Below are 22,696 nucleotides of genomic sequence, written 5' to 3' on the forward strand. Positions count from 1 at the left end.
CAACAACAACAACAACAACAACAACAACAGCAACTACAATGGATTTAGAAAAAATATTAAATGGATTCACAAATAAACTTTGGAAATCTCATTACAAAAGAGGATCATATCTAATTGTGGGTATTCAAGGAAGAAACAGAGTAACTCTTGTTTTCTAAAATTATAGAAATCACCAGTAAAATCATTTAGTATCAACAACAGAAGACTTAAAACCATGTAATGAAAGAAACAACTGTTGGTGTCACTGTTCCTTCTCACTACTTGTGTACAAAGCAAAACAAAACTCTCTAGAAATCCTCATTGTAATTATGCTATAGTTTAAGAACTATGGAAATCTCTTTCAGGACCTCCCTGTGCAGTACTTTTGTTTAACTCAAAGAAAGGCCATCATTTTTTATCTAAAATTTTACACTTAAGGTGATATCTGAGAAGAACCCACATTGGCTTCTTGGTGCTCTCAAAAGAGAGAGAAAATTTCTCACATTAAGGGGGAAAAAAAGGCCTTATTAAAAGCACTTTACAAGGAAGCATTTAAGATCTAAAAAGAACAGATCATTAATAGGCTGTGGAAGTACCTAAAATTGAAATAGTAATATCCTAAGCAATTTTGAGATGGCTGGATGATTCACCAGTTTGTACTGAACTCAAGGTTGGCAGTTTAATCTCTGTGGCGTCACCGAGGGAAGGACCCATTATCTGCCTCTGTAAAGATTGCTAAGGGCCACTGAGTCACTTCTCACTCATAGCAACCTTGTACCCAACAGGACACGCTCCTCAGTGCTGTGCCATCTTCACAATTGCTCTTTCATGGGAACCCATTGATGCAACCATGCTGTCAATCCACCTTGTCGAAGGCCTTCCTCTTTATCGACGTCCCACTACTTGACCAAGCAGGACGTCCTTCTCCAGGGACTCGTATGTCTAGTCAATACTCCAAAGTCTATGGGAAGACGTCTCTGCATCTTTGCCTCAGAGGAGCATTCTGGGTGTACTTCTTCCAAGACAAATTTGTTTGTTCTTCTGTCAGTCCTTCGTACTTTCAGTATTATTCTCCCAGACCATAATTCAAAGACATCTATTTTTCTTTGTTCTTCCTTAGTGATTGTCTAACTTCCACACTCTTGACTGAGCAGACATAGCTTATTCCACAAAATAAAACCCTTGCTTTCGCACTATAAAGATATCTCCTAGAGCAGATTTAATCCATGCAATGCATCGCTTGACCGCCGTGTCCGGGAGCATTGATTGTGAGCTGAATTCCTGGTAGCATTCTAGGTTATCTATTGGGATGCTAACCAGTGGTCAACCTTGGGAATGAGCAGCCTCAGTGGGAGAAAGACAGGCTTTCTCCTCCTGTAAAGGGTGACCGTCTTGGAAATCCCCAGGGGGAAGTTCTTCCCTGTCTTCTAGGGCTACTATGAGACAGAATCAGCTCTGTAGCAGTGAGTTTGGTTTTCCACCACGTATTTGTCAGTTTGTCATACAGTCATAGCGTGTGTGTTCCTGAGATGCTGTAAGCTATGTCGTAGTATGTGAAATGCCAGCGAGGAAACCACCGTGAAAAGGTCTCAGAGCTTCCAGACTAAGAACAAACGAACACAAAGAAGGAATCGGCTGTCCATGTTACACACAAAAAAACCTTCTGAAGCAGAGCTACACGGCAACACATGGGAGCTCCTTGAGCTGAAATTGATCCCATGGCAAGAGGTTTGTGTTTTTTGTTTGTTTGTTTGTTCCAGGTAAGATACAGAGAAGAAACTGTAGCCCAAGGTCTCATGTTGGTGCCCCTGCTCTACATAGTCTCCAAGGAAGGCCATGTTCAAAGTCACTGAACCTAGTACAGCACCATGAACTTCTCTCAGTGGAGGGCAGCTTATGAAGCCAAGGCATTTTTGGCATCTGATGAGCGCACGACGAGAATAAATTGGGAAGGTCAGCAACAAAATGCTCCGCCCCCTTTCCAGGTTGAGGACAAATGTTCTAGGGCCTTTGTGGTATAGTCGTTTGGGTAATGTACTGCTCTAGGGTAATTTAAAATTAGTTTATATTTATTTACTTTTCTGCAGAACTTGTCCTTGTTTTCTAGCATTCCTTACCCCACAGAGCACTTCCCTGCAAAGTGTTTGCAAACATAATTATTATTTACTGCAATATGAAGGCCACAACGACAAAATCCTGTCAAGTTAGCTCTCTTGTTGCTGAAAACTAGCTCCATGACAAATATTTAGGCTCACTCAGAAATGGCAAGTAGATTGTACCTTGAATACCAACTCTGTCTTTTAGTAGCTGTGGAATGGGGAAGAATCAGAGATTTTTATTTTGTTTTGTTTTCTGCCTCAGTGGGCACAGCACCATGAGCCCAGCTAGATTTGTTATAGACACAGGTGACAGATGGGGACATGTAGATATAGTTATACTTCTAAATGTATTTATAAACCCTAGCTGATATCACTTAAAATATTTTATTTTCTTGTGTCAAGTGTTATAACAACAGTTTTCAAAACACTGATAATTGATAAAATTTAGTAAAAAGGATTACAATTAGTGAACATTAAAATGTATGTACATTAAAGTTATAAATAATTTCAAATTTCCCACATTAATAGCAGCCTAGAGTTACAGCATACACCTTAAGTATCAAAACCAGAACAGGTGTAAAATATGCCCAGTGCCATTCAGAAAAGACTGTTCACCAGTGCCAGTCAGAAGACTGTTCAGAGATTCAGAATGGCAGAAGGTGAGGGTCAATCTGTAAAGAAGCAAGTTTTAAAAGGTTAATCGTGAGGGGCAATACAAACCATTTCACAAACTGATAAATTATACAAAGTCTCCTTCAGGAAAAAGGCCATGAGCAACCACACAAAGCGTCGGAACAAATTCTGAGAAATGGACATCCTCCTGAAATGCATCTATTGGCTTGAAGGCCCTTGCTAGAGTGTTCATGGCATCTTGCTGAAACAGAAGGAATACTTTCCTTAACGCTTTTGAGTGAATGAACAAATATGAAGTCCAAAGACTGAAACTGAAGTTGTGGAATCATAGATTTCTCACTTTCGCACCTGGTTAAGTTTCCCTTGCCTTAATGACTCAGATAAGTCCTTTACTTTGAATGACTAACAATATTTGAAGTTAGAGACTTTTCTCTTTATTTTTGAAAATAGAAGCCAACTAAATTTTAATTTGTCACAACTTGTGAAGCATGCCTGCCCTTTGAAAATCTTTCTATGCAACCTGTCACCTGTTGAACAATGACAATGTGAAGTATGCCATTTAGATTTTTGGTTTAGGCATAGTAGTAACAAAGCTGAGAACTTGAGTAGACTTTTTTGACAAGATTGATTGATTTTCTCCTAAATATTCTAACCAATCAGTATACTCCCAATCCTTAACATGGTAAGTAAACACAAAAAAAGGGAAATCTTAAAAAAGGACATCTCTGTCACAAAGAATTCCCAATTCTAAACTAAAAGCATATGTTTGCACTGAAAATGCTAATATTCCAGAGAAATATAATATGAATTCTAGTTATCCATAGACATTGTAGAATTTTTCATTTCCCCATGCTTATATTTCAAGCTATGCATGCTCTGATTTTCAATTTTTGATTGTATTATAAAATAATAAAAATATATTTTATAAATCACCATAGTATAATAATTAGAAATGTAACTGTGAAAATAGAAATGATATCCATAAAAGCAAACTCCCAGCCATTGAATCAGTCCCAACCCATCGTTCAGGACAGGGTTGCAGAGCTCCGTTGCGTTTCCAAGGCTATTATCTGTACGGAGCAGAAAGTCTCATTTTCCTTCCCCAGAGCGGCTCATGCTATTGAACCGCAAACCACAATTCATAGCCCAACGCTCTACCAGGGCTCCTTGTAAGGTATATAGAAGTGTGAAAACAATTAGGTTGGAATCAAACTCTGTAGAACAGTGATTTTAGAAAACTCATTTGACCTCCCTGGTCCTGATTATTTTCCTCACTCCATGATTTATGAACAATATTACCTGCCATATCTGAGGCATTTTGCACCCCAAAAAATATTTTGAATTTTCTAAGGTCTTTAGATTCACACAAAAAATGATAGAGTCCCCTCAGACTTTGACTGCAAGGTGTCTTCATTTTGGGGCCAAATGTCATTTTCCTGGAGATAAACTGATACTTGTAATAAACAAATTGCTCGGGAAATGCTTTTGCTCATTTTAAAAGTGGATTAACATGTGGATAAATAACATGTAAACTAATCAGAAATGGATGCCCAAAAATTACCATAATAGAATACCTTGGAGACTGACATAGTTAAGGTTTATTGTGCCAACCTGGCCAGTGAATACATGTGGGATTAATTGAAGGGCAGAGAGATGAATGGTTCGTTGAGCCTCGCCTTTCTTGTCTCTCCCTCTTTGGTCATCGGACCAGTGTGCGGCTGCCTTGCGTGTTCTGTGCCTCAAATTGCAAGCTACACTACCTGTGGGAAACCTAACCCATAGACTGTGTCACTGTAATTTGAGGTTCCTTCAAGACCTTCTTCGCCACACCATTGGAATTTATATCTCATGAGCTGGGGACTTTGGACCCTGTCATCTGGCTGACTGTTGGTGACCTGCCTTGCTGTTTTCTGTCTGTGCCTGAATAGCCTGAATTACTCTACAGAGGACTACCCAGCGGTCCTCAAAACTAGAAGGACTGCCAGTGTCTCATAACTGTCTCACGGGAGTGAGTTGCACTGAGCCATTTGTACTGCTTTATAATTTAATTAACTGTTTATTTCTTATGTTATCTATCTATCTATATAAATATCTATATAATTATGAGTGTCCTGGTTTTGTTCCTCCAGAGAACCCTGTCTAACATAGACATAGTGCAAGGTCAGTCCCAAACCACTACAATAAAATGACTATCACACTAAACTGCATCTCCAAGTTAATTTGCACCACACCTTTGACTGCTAAGTGGGCAACAGCATTATGAAAATGCTTGAAATCCTGTAAGATTTGCCAAAATGGGACACAGAGACACAAGGGGAGCACGCGCTGTTGAAAAATGGACACAACAGGGATGACAAAGCCCTTCAGTTTGTAAAGCAGATGCCATTTCTCTGAAGCACAATTAAGGGAAGCACAATTCAAAAAGGCATGCCTGTATAAAAGGGTTCAAACATTACAGGACAGCTGCATCACAAAGTTTCCTTAGAGAAGATGGACACACCAGGAAATACCATAAAGTTTGTTGTAATTCATGCATGGAAATGCCTTTGGCTTGGTCATTGTCAGCAGTAGACAACACTGTCAAGAGAGATCAAGTTGAACAGGGCAAGTTTCTAGGACAAATATGAATACAAGCTAATCTGTTGTCTGTGTAGCAGAGGAAATGGCTCCATCTGTTCTGTCACCACGTATGTCAAAATAATTAATCAGCATTTTGACTTAATGGCAAAAATGTATGTAAAAAATCCGTTATCAAAGGAATCATTTTTTTTCAATGTCGGCCAGCACTAAAGGAATCATTTTAAAGCTCAGCCAAATGCATTTTAATTCCGATCCCCCATCAAGTGAATTCACTTTTTAAAAATCAATAAATATAATCCATATGACATTTTCCATTTTATTATAAAGATCCTTTGCAAGTAATTACTTTGGTTGCCTCGAGTATGAAACTTCTACAGTCCTCAATAATATCAGTGTAACACAGATAGCACATCTTTCTTGTTCTCAGGATGGTTTGTTGAGGCGCCTTTGAAACAGCACTTATGAGATCAATAAGTAAAGTATTAAGTGCCTAATATGTACAAAATAATAGTTCTATCAATCAACTATATACTCCTTGAAATTAGTACTCAATTAATTCGTTTTACCCCAAACAGAATAATAGATGGCACTATGTGTGTGGTTTGGCTCAATAATTAAACGGATGATCACAACATCAGAATCACTTCATAGGAAACTATTATATTTCTTTACTTAAAGCAAATATAATATAGTGATATTGAATCTCTTGCAACACTGGGCTGTTAGAGTATACATGGGCACTATTCATAGAGACATACTACTGATTAATGGTCAGTACTGCAGTGCATTTGTAAGTGTCCAGGGCCAGAGCAAAATAAGCTGCTCTGTAAATACTACAACAAGTAAGTAAAAGGAGAATGGGCAGAAGTTCAGAGGGAAAACCAGCCAAATGGGTAAATGTCGAGCCCATCACCAGGGGCACCACAGGAAATGAGAGAAATGATGAAAGTGGAGGGAGCAGACACACATGATATATTTGAATCCCTTTTCCTTTATATATTATCTTGATGTGTTTAATAAATTTATCACTTTATTTAAGCTCATGTTCTATACTTAACCATACAACTCTCTCTCCCTTAAACACACACACACACACACATCTCATGGCACCTTAATGGTTTTGAAGAGAGAAATTAATAAGTTAAGGTACATATATTATAAAATATTAGAAAAGTAAGTTTTGTATACGTGGTAATGAGATTTGTGTATATTTAACTAGAGATTTTCTAATTTAACTTATTCAAGATAAAATATCTTGGTGAAAGCAGTAATAATAAATACACATCCACACTTGGGGGCATATTTACCATAACATTTTATGCAACATTTAAAATTAATTCATAATTTTATTAGTATGACACAAATGTGATTTGGAATTATACTTATTATTTAAAATGACTAAATATTAGGCATTTGAGTGATTGATAAACAGCTTCAACAAAGGCATAAAAAATTAAGTCTCTATAGAGAAATTTAATTCCTGAAACACATCCTGGCTAAAATATATGTTCAATTATTTTTCTGTTTAGGCTTCAAAAGTTTATGAAGAATTTACATTGGCTTTAAGTTCCATTTCCCCCAAAATTCCTTGAAGATGCTTATGCCTAACCCTTGACTCATAATACTCATAAAGTAATTCAGAATTAGTTTTCAAATAAATGTAGCAATGTCTCCTTGTGAAAAGCAGTTCATGAAACTCAAATGATCTCTCTTATACCACCTTAAGAGATAAACTGATGCATTGGATTTGGGTGATTTGGGGGCATTGTGAAAATATTTTTAATGCACCCCCCCAAAAAAATAGACTAAAGATATTAAGTGGCTTACATTTTAAAATACATGTCTTAGTAATCATTCCGATGATAAATTAAAACACCACTAATTTACATTTTTACAATCTGTCAAAGCCACAAATTTTGTTTTATTGATTGGATATATTTGTTTATTCCATTATTTATCATTGGTTTAATTAGAATGCCCAGTATGAAAGAAATCTAATTAAACACCTTTTTTTCCTTTTGATCCCAACGATGGGAAAGTAAACAGTTGTAATTCTCCTAAAAAGCAACTGTAGTGTTTATCAATGTCAACACTTTCCAATAATGTTAGAGAATTATTTTCTATTTATAGATATACTCAATTAAAACTACCTTTAAATTAATAGTATCATTTATAATATGGCAAATTAAATTCATAACACATGAATGTGTACATAAACCTGCTAATGTTAAATCCATTCCAACCAGAGACTACAGAAAAGAGTTTACTAGCCAGAAAGATGTCCAGGTCTATCAATCTGTATGGAAGCACACTGACCCATCTTGCTCCCACAGGGAGGCACGTGGTTTCAGACAGCCAACCTTTCTTTTATCATGGAAGAATTTAACCATGACATCACCTGGGCTCCTTATATTACATAGGTAAATTTTGACATATGTGGGTTCTAGCAAAGGCTGTGACTATTATTTAAAATAATAATGACATTACAGATCCATATTTTATTATATTTGAAACTATGAAAATATCCACAAGGGTAATGATAAGGCAGATTATGTCTAGCATAAAAGGACTAATTGTCAAAGTGTATTGTTATTATTTGCTCGGAATGATAGGATTTTTAAATATATTTCACCCAGATTGTTAGTTTATTAAACAAAGGCCTTTCTCCACAATGAGCCATCAATACGTTTGCATGTTTTAAGAAAACACACACACACACATATACAAATAAAAAGGGAGAGCAAAAGGGAGGGGCGGGTGCCAGAAACTACTAACTCCAAATGGAATCAAAGGTATGAAATCATCGTAGTCCTGAGCAGGTAGCAGTCAGTAGGTCCTCACGGCTTTTTTGACAGAGAGTATTTACTGATTCTGGCGATCTTTCTAAATAAAAGTCAGCTTTCTAACATTAATAAACACAATTCATTTTATAATTATTGCCTTGCAATTGGCAGCACATTCCATTATTTTGAAACAAAAATGAACCATTTTGGCAGAAATTTTGCTTCATCATTGTAATGGCTACATTTCAAATCAACTCAGTGGTACCTGCAGAGGTAGTCTGCTAATTAGGTCACAGCTTGTTGGTGACTCATTGGGGGGGGGTGGCCTTTTATAAGAGATATAATGAGGATGACAGTGCTCTCCTGTTCTTTGCCTTCCTGCTTGATTGTGGCTCGTGTCTCAATCTAGTGTTTGGGCCCATTCGCTTGCTGTGCCTGGGTGCTGTTGGACCCCTGCCATGTTACTGCTAATCTTGGATCCTAATGACCCACCACCAATTGGCCTCCCAGTTTCCCGCCTCACTGCCCTGCTCATCTACCTGCTACATCCACTGCACCTGTGTGAGTCTCAGAGGCTCCATTTAGCGCATCACCCATAGACTTGAGCTGGACTGGGAGAGGCCACTTTCTTGATATACAATTCTTTCTTGGTATAAAGTTCTTTCTTATACATATGTAAATGTCACCGGTTTTGTTCTAGAAAACTCAGTCAAAAACAACAACAGTTTATCTTTACTTATAAACAAACCAACCAACATCAAACCATCTCAAAATTATATATAACCTAAGAAGAAATTACTTTAATTTGAATCCCTCCCATTACTCATCTCAGAGATTTAGAACTTTAAATTAATATCATGGATACTTTTGTTTTATTTTTGCAGATATATGAGGTCAATTGCTGTGGCCATGTGGTATTTAGTGCTACTTATGCAAGGCTCTACCACCCTCCACAATTAGAACACACACACACACACACACACACACACAGTCTAAAATGTGCATTCCTGGCATGATGATAAGTAAACCAGGGAACTCTGTAATAAGATGAGTGGATGAGTACATGATAGCAGAATCTTTGGTCAACTCTTTATCAGCAATCTTTCCCTTTCCTTTATACAGGAAAGAATCACTTTGTACAGAAACTGGACAAGCTAAAATATCATTTAGGAGATTTTTTTCAACAAAATATCTCCATTTTCAAAAACGAGTGATATTGGAGACCAAATACCATTCCTTTTCTTCTCCGACTTGGGTCACTTAGACCACTCTTTCTTCTCATAAGCACACTTATGATTACATCTAGAGCCTATATCTGATTAATCAGAAATGATCTCATATTAATATCTGTGAATCAACGATATCTGCCAAGTCCCATTTTAACGTAACATTCAAAAGTTTTAAGTACTAGGAAGTAGATATATTTGAGACATCAGTATTCTGTTTACCACAGTGTCTAGAGGCTAACTGGATAATCTTAAAGGAAAGTTTCAACAACCAAAATTAATCAACAATGATTTAATGTTAAGTATCTCCAATAAAGACATTTACACAGGGAGATTTGGAAGTAGAGAATTTCAACCCTGAAGATCTGCTTTATATTCTCATTAATGTAAATTTTCCAACATTTCACATTCCAGCAATATAAACTTTCCAAAATCTGAAGGTTTGAAAAGGACTTTAAAACATTTTGGAATAATGTCTGTCCTTGATTAAGGCTCTGTCCAGGAAATCAGATTTGCACTTATCTTTGTTAATTATATAGGCAAACATCCTTGCTGTAGTAAAATCCAACTAGAATTTTGAGAAAATTAAAAAATTAAATTTGAACTTAACCGTACTTAATGAAATTTAGAGATTGAGCTAATAAAGTAGGGGATAGGGGCAAGACAAAGGACCTCACCTTAAATAGTAAATCCTTCTTCCCATAGCGAAGCTCCTTCAGCTGGGCTTGAATTTTTTTGGACTGTAAGAGCAGAAATATGGGTTAGTTCCTTAATTAGTACTTAACTCCATTTTCAAATTTGAAGACTAAAATATGTCCCCCCACCCATGAGTGATTTCTACAGCCAAGCAAATGACAGGCCAGACCAGTCTGGAAGTGACACAGAAACATGTAATCTCTGCTTTGGGAGTTTCGCATCTAGACATCCTAGACAGGATGAGAAAATGGAAGTCTCTTTAAAAGTTATCCATTCAAAGGTAATGTTTAAAGAAAATGCTATTGCTTCTCACCCAAAATTTCAGTGATCCAAGTATTATCAGTAATACAATTTTAATGCTAAATATATATCTGCATATTCATGCCTCAATTTAACTGTTTAGTTTGCAACACTTTCTTTCTCAGTAAAACACCAGTAAATTTAAATTATAGACTAAAGTTGGTTTGGTAGCTGAGCGAGGGGAAGATAGAATGTGAATATGATGAGAGACGAGAGAAGCAGCATTTGCTGAGATGCTGAGATCAGGTGTTTTTGCCTCTAGAAGGAGCGCCATCATAAACACAAAGGTGCTTCAGAGAATTCCCTCTTTACAGAAATGTTTGGCCGCCCTCTAAGAGGTTCCAGGAAGCCACAGATGGTAATCTTGCCTCTCCAATTTTCCAAAGCAGATATGTACTCAAACATCCTTACATAAAGGATCTCAGTTATTTGAAATTCTACATCTAAGATTTAGGTTATTGAATCATATGTGGAAAAACTATAATTAAAAATACCTGGATGGGAATACAAAATAATATAATTAGTTTGGGAGCTTGGAAAGTCTTATAAAGTTAAATATATACATAATACACAACAATGCAACACATCCTAGGTATTTAAATAATATATATTTAGAGTGTTTTTATATGAATGAGCCAAATTTGGAAAGGTAGATATTAAGTGATGAATATGCTGAACAAATTGTGGAATGCACATGGAATGAAATGTTCCCATAATAGTGATCACTTAAAAAAAGGTGAGATAATCAACTGAAACATACAGCATCATGCAGCAATTAGACAGAATCATATAGAATAGAAATAATCCAGTCATAAAAGACTATGTATGATATATTTCCATTTGCGTGATATTCCAGTGTAAAAGGATAAAAGCGGAAATTGGATTAGCATTTTCAGTGGCTTATGTTCGGGGTAGAAATTGAAAACAAGTGGTTAAGTCAAAAAGTATGACTATAAAATTATGGAAACCTTCATTAAACAAAATGGCAACATGTTTAACATTCTCTTTATAACTCTCCATCAACTAGGTCTATAGACTGCAGACATCAGTGTTTTCATCTCTAATATTTCTCCAAAGAATTCTTTGCTCTTCAATTTACAACGAGTTTGGGTACTAAGTTTTCATCCTTGAGGTACTCAAATTGTGTCCCTTTGAAGTTTCTTTGAGTTTGGGGAACAAAAATTAATCTGAAGGGAGAAGATTAAGTGTAAGGCATCTGGGATGTTCTCCCAATGAAACGTTCATGGGGTAGACACGGATACCCTCAAGGAATGAGCATATACATTATGATGGACAAAAAATATCACAACCTTTTTAGACTCTGTCTCACCAAGGCAAATTTTCTTGTCTTTAAAAACAACTGACCTGTGTCTTTTTAAAAACTCTATAAAGATCATCCTACAGGATCACAAAAAACCAATTACTATGATCTTTTGAACTTACTTCTGTGCCTCGAATTTCACTGTCCACACAAAGCCCTTAAAACTCCAGCTTTGCTTGGAGGCTTCTGTTCGTTTTAAGGTGCCTGCAGTGCAGTCCATTGCTTTTCACTACCCTCAGAGAAACAGTCCTCCAATTTGTGATGTTCTATGAGTTCTGGGATCTATACTGCGGCCCCGGCTTCCATTCGATGTGCTCTCTCTGCTATGCCCTTGAGTCAGGAGGCAGGTGGGATATATTTTGAGTCTGCAACTGAATCTATTACCTTCTGTGTGATTTATTACCCTTTGTTTTCTTGGGGAAACCAACTCAGCAGATTCACTTTCATCTTTGGTCTATGTAATAAAAACATGAACTAACTTCTGGTCTTAAGCTGTCGACTCAATAAGTAAGTAAACCATTAGCTGCCTGCTTACTGAGAACAGAAACAGCAAGAACCTGGTGTTGTAGGACTGGCTGAGAATAGACTTGCTCTGCTTAAGATACCGAGAAGCAGGCAATATGTGCTCTATCTTTTAGACCTCAGAAGGCACAAAAACACTTCATCAAAGGCCCACTCCATATTTGTGACACCCCACTTCTCAAGTGAGCATGCACAGAACACTAGGGCTGGGTTATCTACTGATAAACACCAATCATCAATGGCCGCTTTCAGAAGAACCCTGGCCCAGGACGCATGCAGCTATCGCAACTTGCAGTGAGCAGATTTGAAAAGCTTCCCTCTCTTGATTTGGATCCTGCATCTGACTTGCCATCACCAGAGCTCCAGTGCTGGGGACTGGGACTGACAGTCTATTACCTGACCTGACTCACCAACTTCTACAGGTTCATGAGTCATGGCCCAGTTTGATAAGAATGTGGAGAATCATCTAGATCAGTGGTTCTCAGCCTTCCTAATGCTGAGCCTTTAATACAGTTCCTCATGTGGTGGTGACTCCCCAACCATCACATTATTTTCGTTGCTACTTCATCACTGTCATTTTGCTACTCTTGTGAATTGGGCCACCCCTGTGAAAACATCATTCAAACACCAAAGGGGTCGCGACCCACAAGTTGAGAACCACTGAGCTAGACAGAAGTCTACATTTTGGATTGCAGCCCCGACATGCATGTCAGCCATATTCTTCATGGTCATGAGTTCCATGGGACAGTGCAGCAGGTACTAGAGCCCTGGGCTGTGAGGGAAACCCCAGGGAAGGAATGGTGGTTGCTATAAGGGACAGTGTCTTGAAAAGGCCATGTATTGGGGCAATTATTCCTTTTCCCTCATTGGGAGCAGCCTGAAGCAGTGGTAATGTCAGACACAAGAGGGGCCTTTCTGGCTCACCAAACAAGTAAAGCTGGGTGCTTTGAGGTAGAAGCTGACATGCAGATGGGCTGCCTTCCAGATATACATCAGTGCTAATAAAATCTCTGTAATACTCCTCAGAGCAGGGCAAAAGCCAAGGGCCAGAGAATAAACGCCTGCTGGCATGGCTGAAAAGAAGTACTGTAGGCAAAATAACTCCTCCCTAAGGTGTCTTAACTTGACAGGTAACTTGTGAATTTCCACTGTTAAAACCCCATACTGTGCATTGTCCAGAAGGTCTCAGTGCCTTTTGTCAGGACAATAGAATGCAGCAGGGGAGTGGAATGCCCCAGGGAGGATGGATGGTTCAGGTCATGTCAGAGAAGGGTAAAGAAGGTTGGCGGGTTCGAGGCACGCTGGACTTTGGCCTCCTAGGAGGGACTCGTCCTTAGCAGATGTGGGGTTGGATCCCCATTCTCAGTTTGGAGCTGGAGGAGGACATACAAGACCCTGTACCATTTCCTTAATTTGCAACAAACTAACATAAATGTTTTATTGAGGGAACTTGCTTTCAACCATCCACAGCTCACAAAGACATGTGTAAACACATTTAGTTTGAAATACACTCATAAATGTTTGAACTGAAACCCTAAGATAATTTTTAAATTACCCTCTTTAAAAGGAAGTAGATGATTGTAATATTATATACCATATCTACTCATGTTTAAGCCAAGTTTTCAGCACACCTTTAATATAATTTTTGTGGTAAAATTAGGTGCCTTGGCTGATATTTGTACACTCGTATCTTGATTGTATATGAGATAGTATGACTCTAGATCAGCAAAGCCCATTAAATCTTATAGTTAAATCAAAGTTTATAGCTAAACAAGGTATGTTTTATTTTTTGGTAAAATTTATCTCAATAAAATTCTACTTAAGAGGTATATGACCATAGTAGAGAACAAATATAATATTTTTATTGAATTTTTATAATCAAGTAATCTACATTGCTATTAAAAGCTTCATTTGAGAAAGAAAATCTACTCCCCTTTTTGAAATAATACAATTTACAAAAAGGTATATGTAAATATTTCATTGATCCAACAGCTTTTGTATTCAGAAAATGTCTAACCATGACATGACATGTTGTGCAGTAAGCACAGTGGGAAGTTTTTCCTAAATATTATCCATCTCTGATGGTATTATTATTCAAGCAGAAGCAGGGAAACATTGTCAAAGATGTACAATTGCACAGTGTTAATATTAGAAGCATTCTACCCCCCTACCACACTGACAAAAGTAAGCCACCTACATTTCTGTATCAATTGAATTAAAAGTTAACAAGAGAAGAAAATGAAAACCAAATAAAGTACTAGGATCGACCAAAGAAGTAATATAGCCAGAGAGGAAAGTAGGTGAGACGGGGCTTGACTTGAGAAGAAGAGAATAAGGAGAGGGTGGGTGAAAGGAGAGAGAAAGAGAGACAGAAAGAGGGAGAGAAGGAAACAGGCAGGGAAGAAGGTGGTGGAGAAAGAGGAAGAGGAAGAGAGAGAAATTGAAAGACTGATGAAAATTCTGGACTATACAATTCAGCTCCATTTTCAAAAGCAGAGGAAGTTTCTACTTCCTTATAAACAAGTCTCCCATTTCCCTATTTTTTCTTAAGAAGAATGCAAAACCTCAAGCCTTTTTTCATCGAGTTGAATCCCACAAGACAGAGTGGAACTGCTATGTGTGATTTTCTGAAACTATAAATGTTTACAGGAGCCAAACACTTCCTATCTCTTCCTCACTTTGACTGGTTTAACGTGTCGAACGTTCAGTTAACAGCGTAATATATAACCCACCTAATTCAGCTGACCTCATTTGACACCAACAATGAAGGGAAGCTATGTTATACAACGCATAGAAAACTCTCTAAGAAGAACCAGTATAGTATGCTTTGGCTGACTATTGCCGTACAAGAACCCAAAATTGACACTTGAGTCTTCAAATTTTTAAGTGTATTTATTTATTACACAACCCTATTCCTAGCTCTTTCCTTCTTCTTACACAAAGGTTCTCAAGTGACACCTCAAAAATGAGATTTCGGAAAATGTCTCGCTTCTTGCACTAATTTTATAAAAAGACAACTCTTAGATGGCAGGGAAATCATTCATTTTGAGCTACTCATTTCAGAGTAGCTATCCTTCTATCATCTTTCTACCATTTCTGTCCTCTTTCTAATTTCAAATGCACAGGTAATTGGCCTTTCTACTTGCTGGTCCAATGTGTTGTCCAGCCTTTATTTACAGCCAATATAGTCTCTTAGGAAAATATGACTTACGGCATATTCAATTTTCCCCTAAAATTGATTTGATGGCAATGAGTCCATGCTGACTGGTGTCACCAGAGAACGGGATGTTAACAAGGCCTATGTTGTACAAGGATTGCTGAGCTCCATTTCATTCTACCACCGTCTGTGAAGAGGAACGACTCTTTTGAAGCATTTAAGTGTTTATTTCTAAGTAGTTAGTTCCACTGAGTGTACAGAATGTAGTTGGAACTTTTCTTTATCACACGGATTCATTATTAAAGCATTTGTTATTGTATTATGCAGGGATTTATTCAAGACCTACCAACAAAACAAACCCTAAACCCTAGGTATCATTTTATTCATGAAGTGATTATGCAGAGCTAGACTTTCTGGGCATTATTATGATCTAAAAATAATCTGAAGATTTTTTTCTGACAGTCATGACTTCTCTGAATGGCAAATTCTGTACCTGTTCTAAATTTCAATGACTTAGAATGAAAAACCTCTTCATGGGATTTTATGAAAGAATAGACAATGATAACTATCTTTAGAGGAAGAGTATAAATTTTTGAAATGAATATGGATTGACTCTTTGGCTCTTTACTCTTAATTGCATAGCCACAAAGCTTCAAAATGGTAGCATTATTTTTATTAAATTGATTGATTGTAAATGGGAATTTAACCTATGATTCATGGAATGTGTGATCCATGGCACAGAGATGATGATGATGATGATGATTATAAGATGAAGAAGATAAAGGTGAGGATGAAAGAAAAACAGCCAGGGAAGGTAGATATGATCAATAGAAAATATTAAAACTAGATTAACGTGTCTCTATAAACCAATCCACTGCCATCAGTAAGTCAAGTCCAATTTATACTGCTGAACAGCTTTAAAGGAGCATATAAATTTAACTTTTCCAGAATAGTGGCCGGGTGGGTTTGAACAGGCAACCTTGTGCTTAAAGAAATAAAACCAAATTCATTGTTATCTAGCCAATTCTGACTCAGAGCAACCCTTTAGGACAGAGCAGAACCGCTCCTTTCATTTTTCAAGACAAAGTTTATACAAAAAATGTTGTTGTTGTTGTTCTTAGGCACCATCAAGTGAGTTTCAACTCACTGACATACTTGGCAACCCAAACACTGCCCAGTCTCGAACAAACCTTGTAATTTTCATCATGTTTGAGCCCTTTGTTGCAGGCGTTGTGTCAATCTGTTCTGTCCCGAGCCTCCTTTGTTCTCACTGCCCCTCTGCCTTATCAGACATGATGTTCTTTTCCAGGACTTTTCGTTCCAATAACATGTCCAAAGTACATGAGACAAAGTTTTGCCATTCTTGTCTCTAAGGAGCATTCTGGAAGTACTTCCAAGATAGATTTTTGGTTCTTTTGGAAGTCCATGGTACTTTGAAAATTCTTCACCAGGACACTGATTCAAATGCATCAATTCATGGGTCTTCCTCTGCCAGCGTTCGACTTTCACATGCACGTGAAGCTGTTGACAAATCCATTGCTTGGGCAGCCATATCACAATCTCAATGTGACACCCTTCCTTTTCGACACGTTAAAGAGGTCTTGTGCAGCCCTTTTGTTAAATGCAGTATGTCCTTTGATCTCTTGGGTATTGCTTCCATTAGCCATGATGTGGATACAAGCAAGATGAAATCCACAACAACTTCAATTTTTTTCTCCACTTATGATGTTGTTACCTATTGCTTCATTTGTGGTGATTTTGGTTTTCCTTGGTGAATTGTAATCCACAGTGCAGGCCGCGGTCCTTGATCTTTCTCACTCTCAGAAGGCTATTGCTAAGTTGTACCAATTATTATGCCACGTTCTTCATATACTCCAGCTTCTCTGATTATTTGCTCAGATACAATTTAATAAGCAGGGTGAGGGGATAGAACTCTATCATGCATCTTTCCTGATTTTAAACCATGCAGTATGCCTTTGTTCTGTTCCCATAACTGCCTCTTGATCCATATACAAGTTATACATGAGCACAAAGAAGTTTTCTGGGATTCTCATTCTTAAGATAATCCATAGTTTTGTTTATTTTTTGTGATCCACATGATATAATACATTGGTATGGCCAATAAAACACAAGTAACCATCTTTCTGGTATTCTCTGTTTTGAAACGAGATCCCTCATCCCAACTCTTCTGAGTTCTGCATGAATTTCTGTCAGCTCTCTGTCAGTGTACTGTTGCAACTGTTCTTGTGCAATTTTTAGGAAAATCTTACTTGCATATGATATAAATGATATTGTTTGGTAATTTTTTCATTCTTTTGGGAACAGTTTTTTGAAAATTTTCCAATATGAATCTCTTCCAGTCAGTTAGATATTAAGCTGTCTTCCAAATGTCTTGGCATAGATATGCACTTTCAGTGGTTGTCATTTTGATAAATCATTTCAATTGGTATTCTATCAGTTACTGTAGCCTTGTTTGTAGTGAATATCTTTCATGCAGCTTGGTCTTCTTCCTTCTGAACCATTGGTTCTTGGTCATATGGTACCAATTGAAATTGCTGAATGTCTACTAGTTCCTTTTGGTACAGTGACTATTTTTTCCATCTTCTTTTGATGCAAAATATGCTGTACCATTGGATATCTTGTTCATAGAATATTTCAATATTGTGCCTCAAGGTTACATTTTTTCTTCAGTTCTTTCCATTTGAATTATGCTGAGCTTGATCTTCATTTTTGATTTTCTAATTCTAGGTCTTTGTGCTTGGGATTTCATTTCATTTCAAACTTGTACTTGGGATACTGAATTTTGTTCTAGCTACATGTTATATTTAAAACATTATTTTAATGTAATAATAGTGTTGGTGATGCTATATAGCATTCATTCATAAATGTTATCAACATTTTTGATATCCTGCATTGGCAAATTTAGACACTTGGCAATTCCATTAAAGCAGAAGGATTGAGAAATTCATTTTTCTATGCATAACAAGAATTCAGTGCCACAGATGTTACTAATATATTTAGGTGTTCTCTAGTCAGTTCTGAATAGTGCTGACCCTAAGGACTGCAGAATAGAATTCCTAAAGATAATTGTTAAGTTGAATCAATTGCTACAACTACTGTGTCAATGAATTGATCTACTTTGGTAAGGTACAAAATGCAAAGGGAAAATGTTCACCATCCTTGCTTTAATGAGCAGCCTCACTTCTAATTAGCTGTACTTTCAGCAAGAGAGATTTGTTTGTTCTTCTGGGTGTTAAGGTACATTCAATATTCTTTGCCAACCATATATTTCAAATACATCATTTCTTCTATGGCCTTTCTTATAATTGTTAATCATTCACATGTATATGAGGTGATTTAAAATAGCATGGGTTGGGCCAGGTGTACTTATTCCTGAAAATAACATCATTATTCTGTAACACTTTAAAGAGGTCTCATGAAGCAGATTTGTATAATCAATTTGTCACTTGATTTCTTGACTACTGATTCCATGAGTATTGATGCTGAATCCAAATAAAACCCAATTTTTGACAGCTTAAATTGTGCCTCTCTTTCCCATGATCTTGCCTATTGTCCCATTTGTGAGGACTTTCCTGTTTGTTAAAATGAGTTAGAGGCTTGATTAAAGTTTCATCACTAAATGCTTTAAGTTTTATTCATTTCCAGCTAGCAAAGTTGTATCGTCTGCATATCTGAATCACTTAATAAGCCTTCCTCCAGTTCCGATGCCAGTTCCTCTTCATATAGTACAGTCTGGATTTTTTCCCTGAATTATTTGATCATATCCTTATTAATTATGATGGCAGTATACAGACCTTCCACATACTTTTCTTGATGTTAAACCATCTACTTCAATGGCTGTCTATGTATAGGTTCTATGTGAACACAAGAAAGTGTTCTGGAATCCTAACTTCTCCAGGCTCTCCATAGTTTTTTATGGTGCGCACTGTCAATGCCGTTGCAAAGTTCATAAAACCCAATATATCATAACAAACATTGTACTTCAAGAGAGACTTTGAAGTGTACTTTTGATGATGATAAAAGTTGCTCCATTCCTCTTGAATTTATCACTCCAGGTATGTCATTTTCTGATTCAAGATGGCCCAAACCAATCCATTTCCACTCACCTGTTATGTTTGTCTGAGTAGATTAAAGAAACAAATCCATAGATACCCATATGGGTATAGGAAAGAGCTTTATATACAAGAGAGTTTGAATATTGAGAAAGCATCCCAACCCAGTCCAGATCAAGTCCATAAATTCAATATTAGGTTATATGTCTGATACCAATTTATAAAGTCTTCATCAGACTCATGAAACACATGCAATGATGCCGAATGCAGGAAGATCACAGATCAGTTGTTGGGAAGTCTTGTGGATCCAGTGGAGTAAGCATCTTGGTGCTGGCAGGGGTCTCCATGAGGCTTCTCTCGCTCAGGGCACCAGTGTAATTACATGTGTCTTGTTAGCAGCAATGTCTCCCAGAGAGTAAACTGAGAGAGAGTGTATCTCCCACTTCCAAGGAGGAAATATAGGAGTTCCCAGAATCCTCAGGAGAACGCCTTGCCCACAAAGAGCCCTCATTGACTACATCCTGATTTACAGACGACTCCACCTCTACACTTTTAATCCTCAAATTAACACCAGATTATGTAACTACCATGCCAGTGTGTAGGATATCCATCTTTATACATTCAATTTTATATCCATGCCATTTGGGAGTGTTAGTGAAACCAGTCAATTTGCCCCCTCAGTCTTTGGAAGTATTAATAAGACAGTGACAATAAAGAGCCTCCTCCACTGAATTGAATGTTAAACTCTAAATTCTTTCTATAAATTAAGAAATAAATGAGGGAAATAGAATCAAAATATTATAATGTGTTTGAACATTACATATCATAAAAGACATTTTCAGAATTCATGATAAAAATGTAAATAATGTAAATAAAATATATCCTCTGAAGCACTGAAAGAGAAAATGTTAATCTTTCTTGAGCATTGAAACTAAAAAAGTATATAATATCCCAGAAATATTCCATTCTAAACAACACAGACACCCTTTCCTGAGAGATACCCCTCATTTGTATTAAAGGGTTTATTTTAAGGTGTATAGGAATAGATGTAAAGTTTCAGAATATAGCTTATATAGTCCTTATTCAAAGTCCATTTTGCTTTCTTTTTCCTTTATAATTAGCACATAGAAACAGGCCAAACAACATTTATACCTTTTATAAATATCACAAAAATACAGAAATAGAGAAGTAGAATATTTCTCTTCTAATAGATTTGCAATGGCCATCAAAAAATACAGTACAGACCGACAAGCTATTTGGTCTGATACTTGACCTTGTAGTACATAGAGCTAAATTTTAATTTCTTACATAGTATATTTAAGATATATGATATGAATCACTATATTGTATGTTAGACTTGACTTCTATGACTGGGTTAAGGAAAACAATATGATACTAATAGTGTTCTGGTATCTTTATGTCAGAGAAGAAACGACATTGTACTCACCTCTTCTGCATGGATACCACACAACTTGCTTCCTGACAAGAGTTTGTTTTTCAAACTTTTATTCTGAGGAAGGAAGCATAGCCGTATTACTAAAGAGTGATAAAATATTACAGTTCCACAAAATAGATCAGCCCCTTTCCTGTATGCTCTGTTCAGAAAGTCTTCATTGAATACTTAGAGCACTATCCTTCTACTCTATACCAAAAGCAAAACAAAAAGTAAGCAAATTCAAATATATTTTACAGAGACCCTTTTCCTTAAGTCTGGTGATTGTTATTAGGTGTCATTGAGTCAATTCTGATTCACAGTGACACGATGTACGACAGAACGAAACATTGCTTAGTCCTGCCCCATCCTCAAAGTTGTTATATCCGAGCCCACGGTTACAGTCACATGTTAATTCATCTCCTTCATCATCGTCCACGTTCATCTGGCCCTCCACTTTTCCAGGGAGGATGGCTTTCCAGGCTCTGGCGTCTATTGCATGTACAAAGTGTGGAAGCTGAAGTCCCATCCTCCTCTCTTTTAATGGTGGTTAGGACTATACTTACTTCAAGACACATTTGTTTGATCTCTGGCAATGCATTTTTCACTAACACTGTAATTTGAATATAGCAATTATTCAGTGGCCTTCTTTATGAATAGTCCAGCTTTCACATGCATATGAGACCACTGAAATTACCATAGATGTGGTCAGACACAACTTATTTCTCTAAATGCCATTCTTGCTCTTCGACACTTTAAAGAGGCCCTTGTGCAGCAGGTCTGTGCACGGTCCTTTGATTTCTTGATCTGCTGCCTCCATGAGAGCTGATTGTGGACACAAATAAAATGAAATACATGACAGCTTCAATCTTTCCCTGTCTATCATGAAGTTATCTATTGGTCAGTTGCAATCATGTAGGTCTTCTCTACATTGAACGGTAATCGATAGTGAAGGTGCAGTCTTGGATTTTCATTAGCAAGTGCTTCAAGTCCCCCAGGCTTTCAGCAAGACGATTGTGTCACCTTTCATCAAAAAAATTTATAAACTTTCCTCCCACCCTAATTCTATGTTCTTCCTCATATAGTCCTGTGTTTTAGATTACTTGCTAGGAATACCGATTATATTAATATGGTGAAAAATATAGCCTTGAAACATACTTTTTCTGATTTTAAAACATTCAATATTCACTTGTTCTTTTCAAATTACTGCCATTTAGTCTATGTAAAGTTTCCACTTGAGCATCATTAAGTGTTCTGGCATTTCTCTTCTTTTCGGTTATCTATAGTTTGCTATTTTAACCTATTTTTAAATTAATATAGTTAGAAAAACCATTCATTATAAAATGAAGTTAGCCCAAAGCAATTAGATAGTCTCTATTGCATGTTTACAACTCACTGCATGGCTCAAAAGTAGACAGGATGGATTGTGGCTGTCACCTTAAAATGATCAGATCATTCTGTTTACCTGTTAGTGATTAAAAGCTTTCCCCTGCCATCTAATCAGTCAATAAAGACAATCTTTATTGTTCTGTTAGCTTGCTCATAATCCACAGCTGGTTTCTATGGTTACCTTGAAAGTTTAGTTAAGGTGAAACAACAATAGATGACTCTCCAAAGTGTAAATTCTATAGCCACAGGCAAATATTGTCGATGCGTTCTGATTTCAAACAGGACACCACAAAGACAGCCTCTTGCACTGCTGTGGGCACCTTGCTGGCATACCTTCTACATGAAGACTTTTCTTTCTTCCTCTCACTTGGAGTGTGTAATTGGCCGCACACCTTCAGGGTAGAATACTCCATTTCAGATGATATTATGATCCCCTGAGTCAAATCCCTTTACATAGTCAATAAAACACAAGTACACACTTATAGTTTCTGCTTTCAGCCAAGATA

The 22,696-nt window shown here is 37.0% G+C and overlaps 1 protein-coding gene across 1 annotated transcript in view; it reads right to left on the minus strand.

Moving 5' to 3' along the window:
• Nucleotides 1–22,696, minus strand: part of LUZP2 (leucine zipper protein 2) — a 297,788-nt gene that overhangs the window by 147,318 nt on the left and 127,774 nt on the right. The window contains exons 3-4 of the mRNA XM_075548401.1: nt 20,817–20,879; nt 9,978–10,040 (exon numbers count right to left, since the gene is read on the minus strand). Coding sequence (XP_075404516.1) covers nt 9,978–10,040; nt 20,817–20,879 — 126 coding nt within the window. The remainder of the gene's footprint in view (nt 1–9,977; nt 10,041–20,816; nt 20,880–22,696) is intronic.

This window comes from Tenrec ecaudatus, chromosome 4, assembly GCF_050624435.1.
Source record: "Tenrec ecaudatus isolate mTenEca1 chromosome 4, mTenEca1.hap1, whole genome shotgun sequence".
Taxonomy (NCBI): domain Eukaryota; kingdom Metazoa; phylum Chordata; class Mammalia; order Afrosoricida; family Tenrecidae; genus Tenrec; species Tenrec ecaudatus.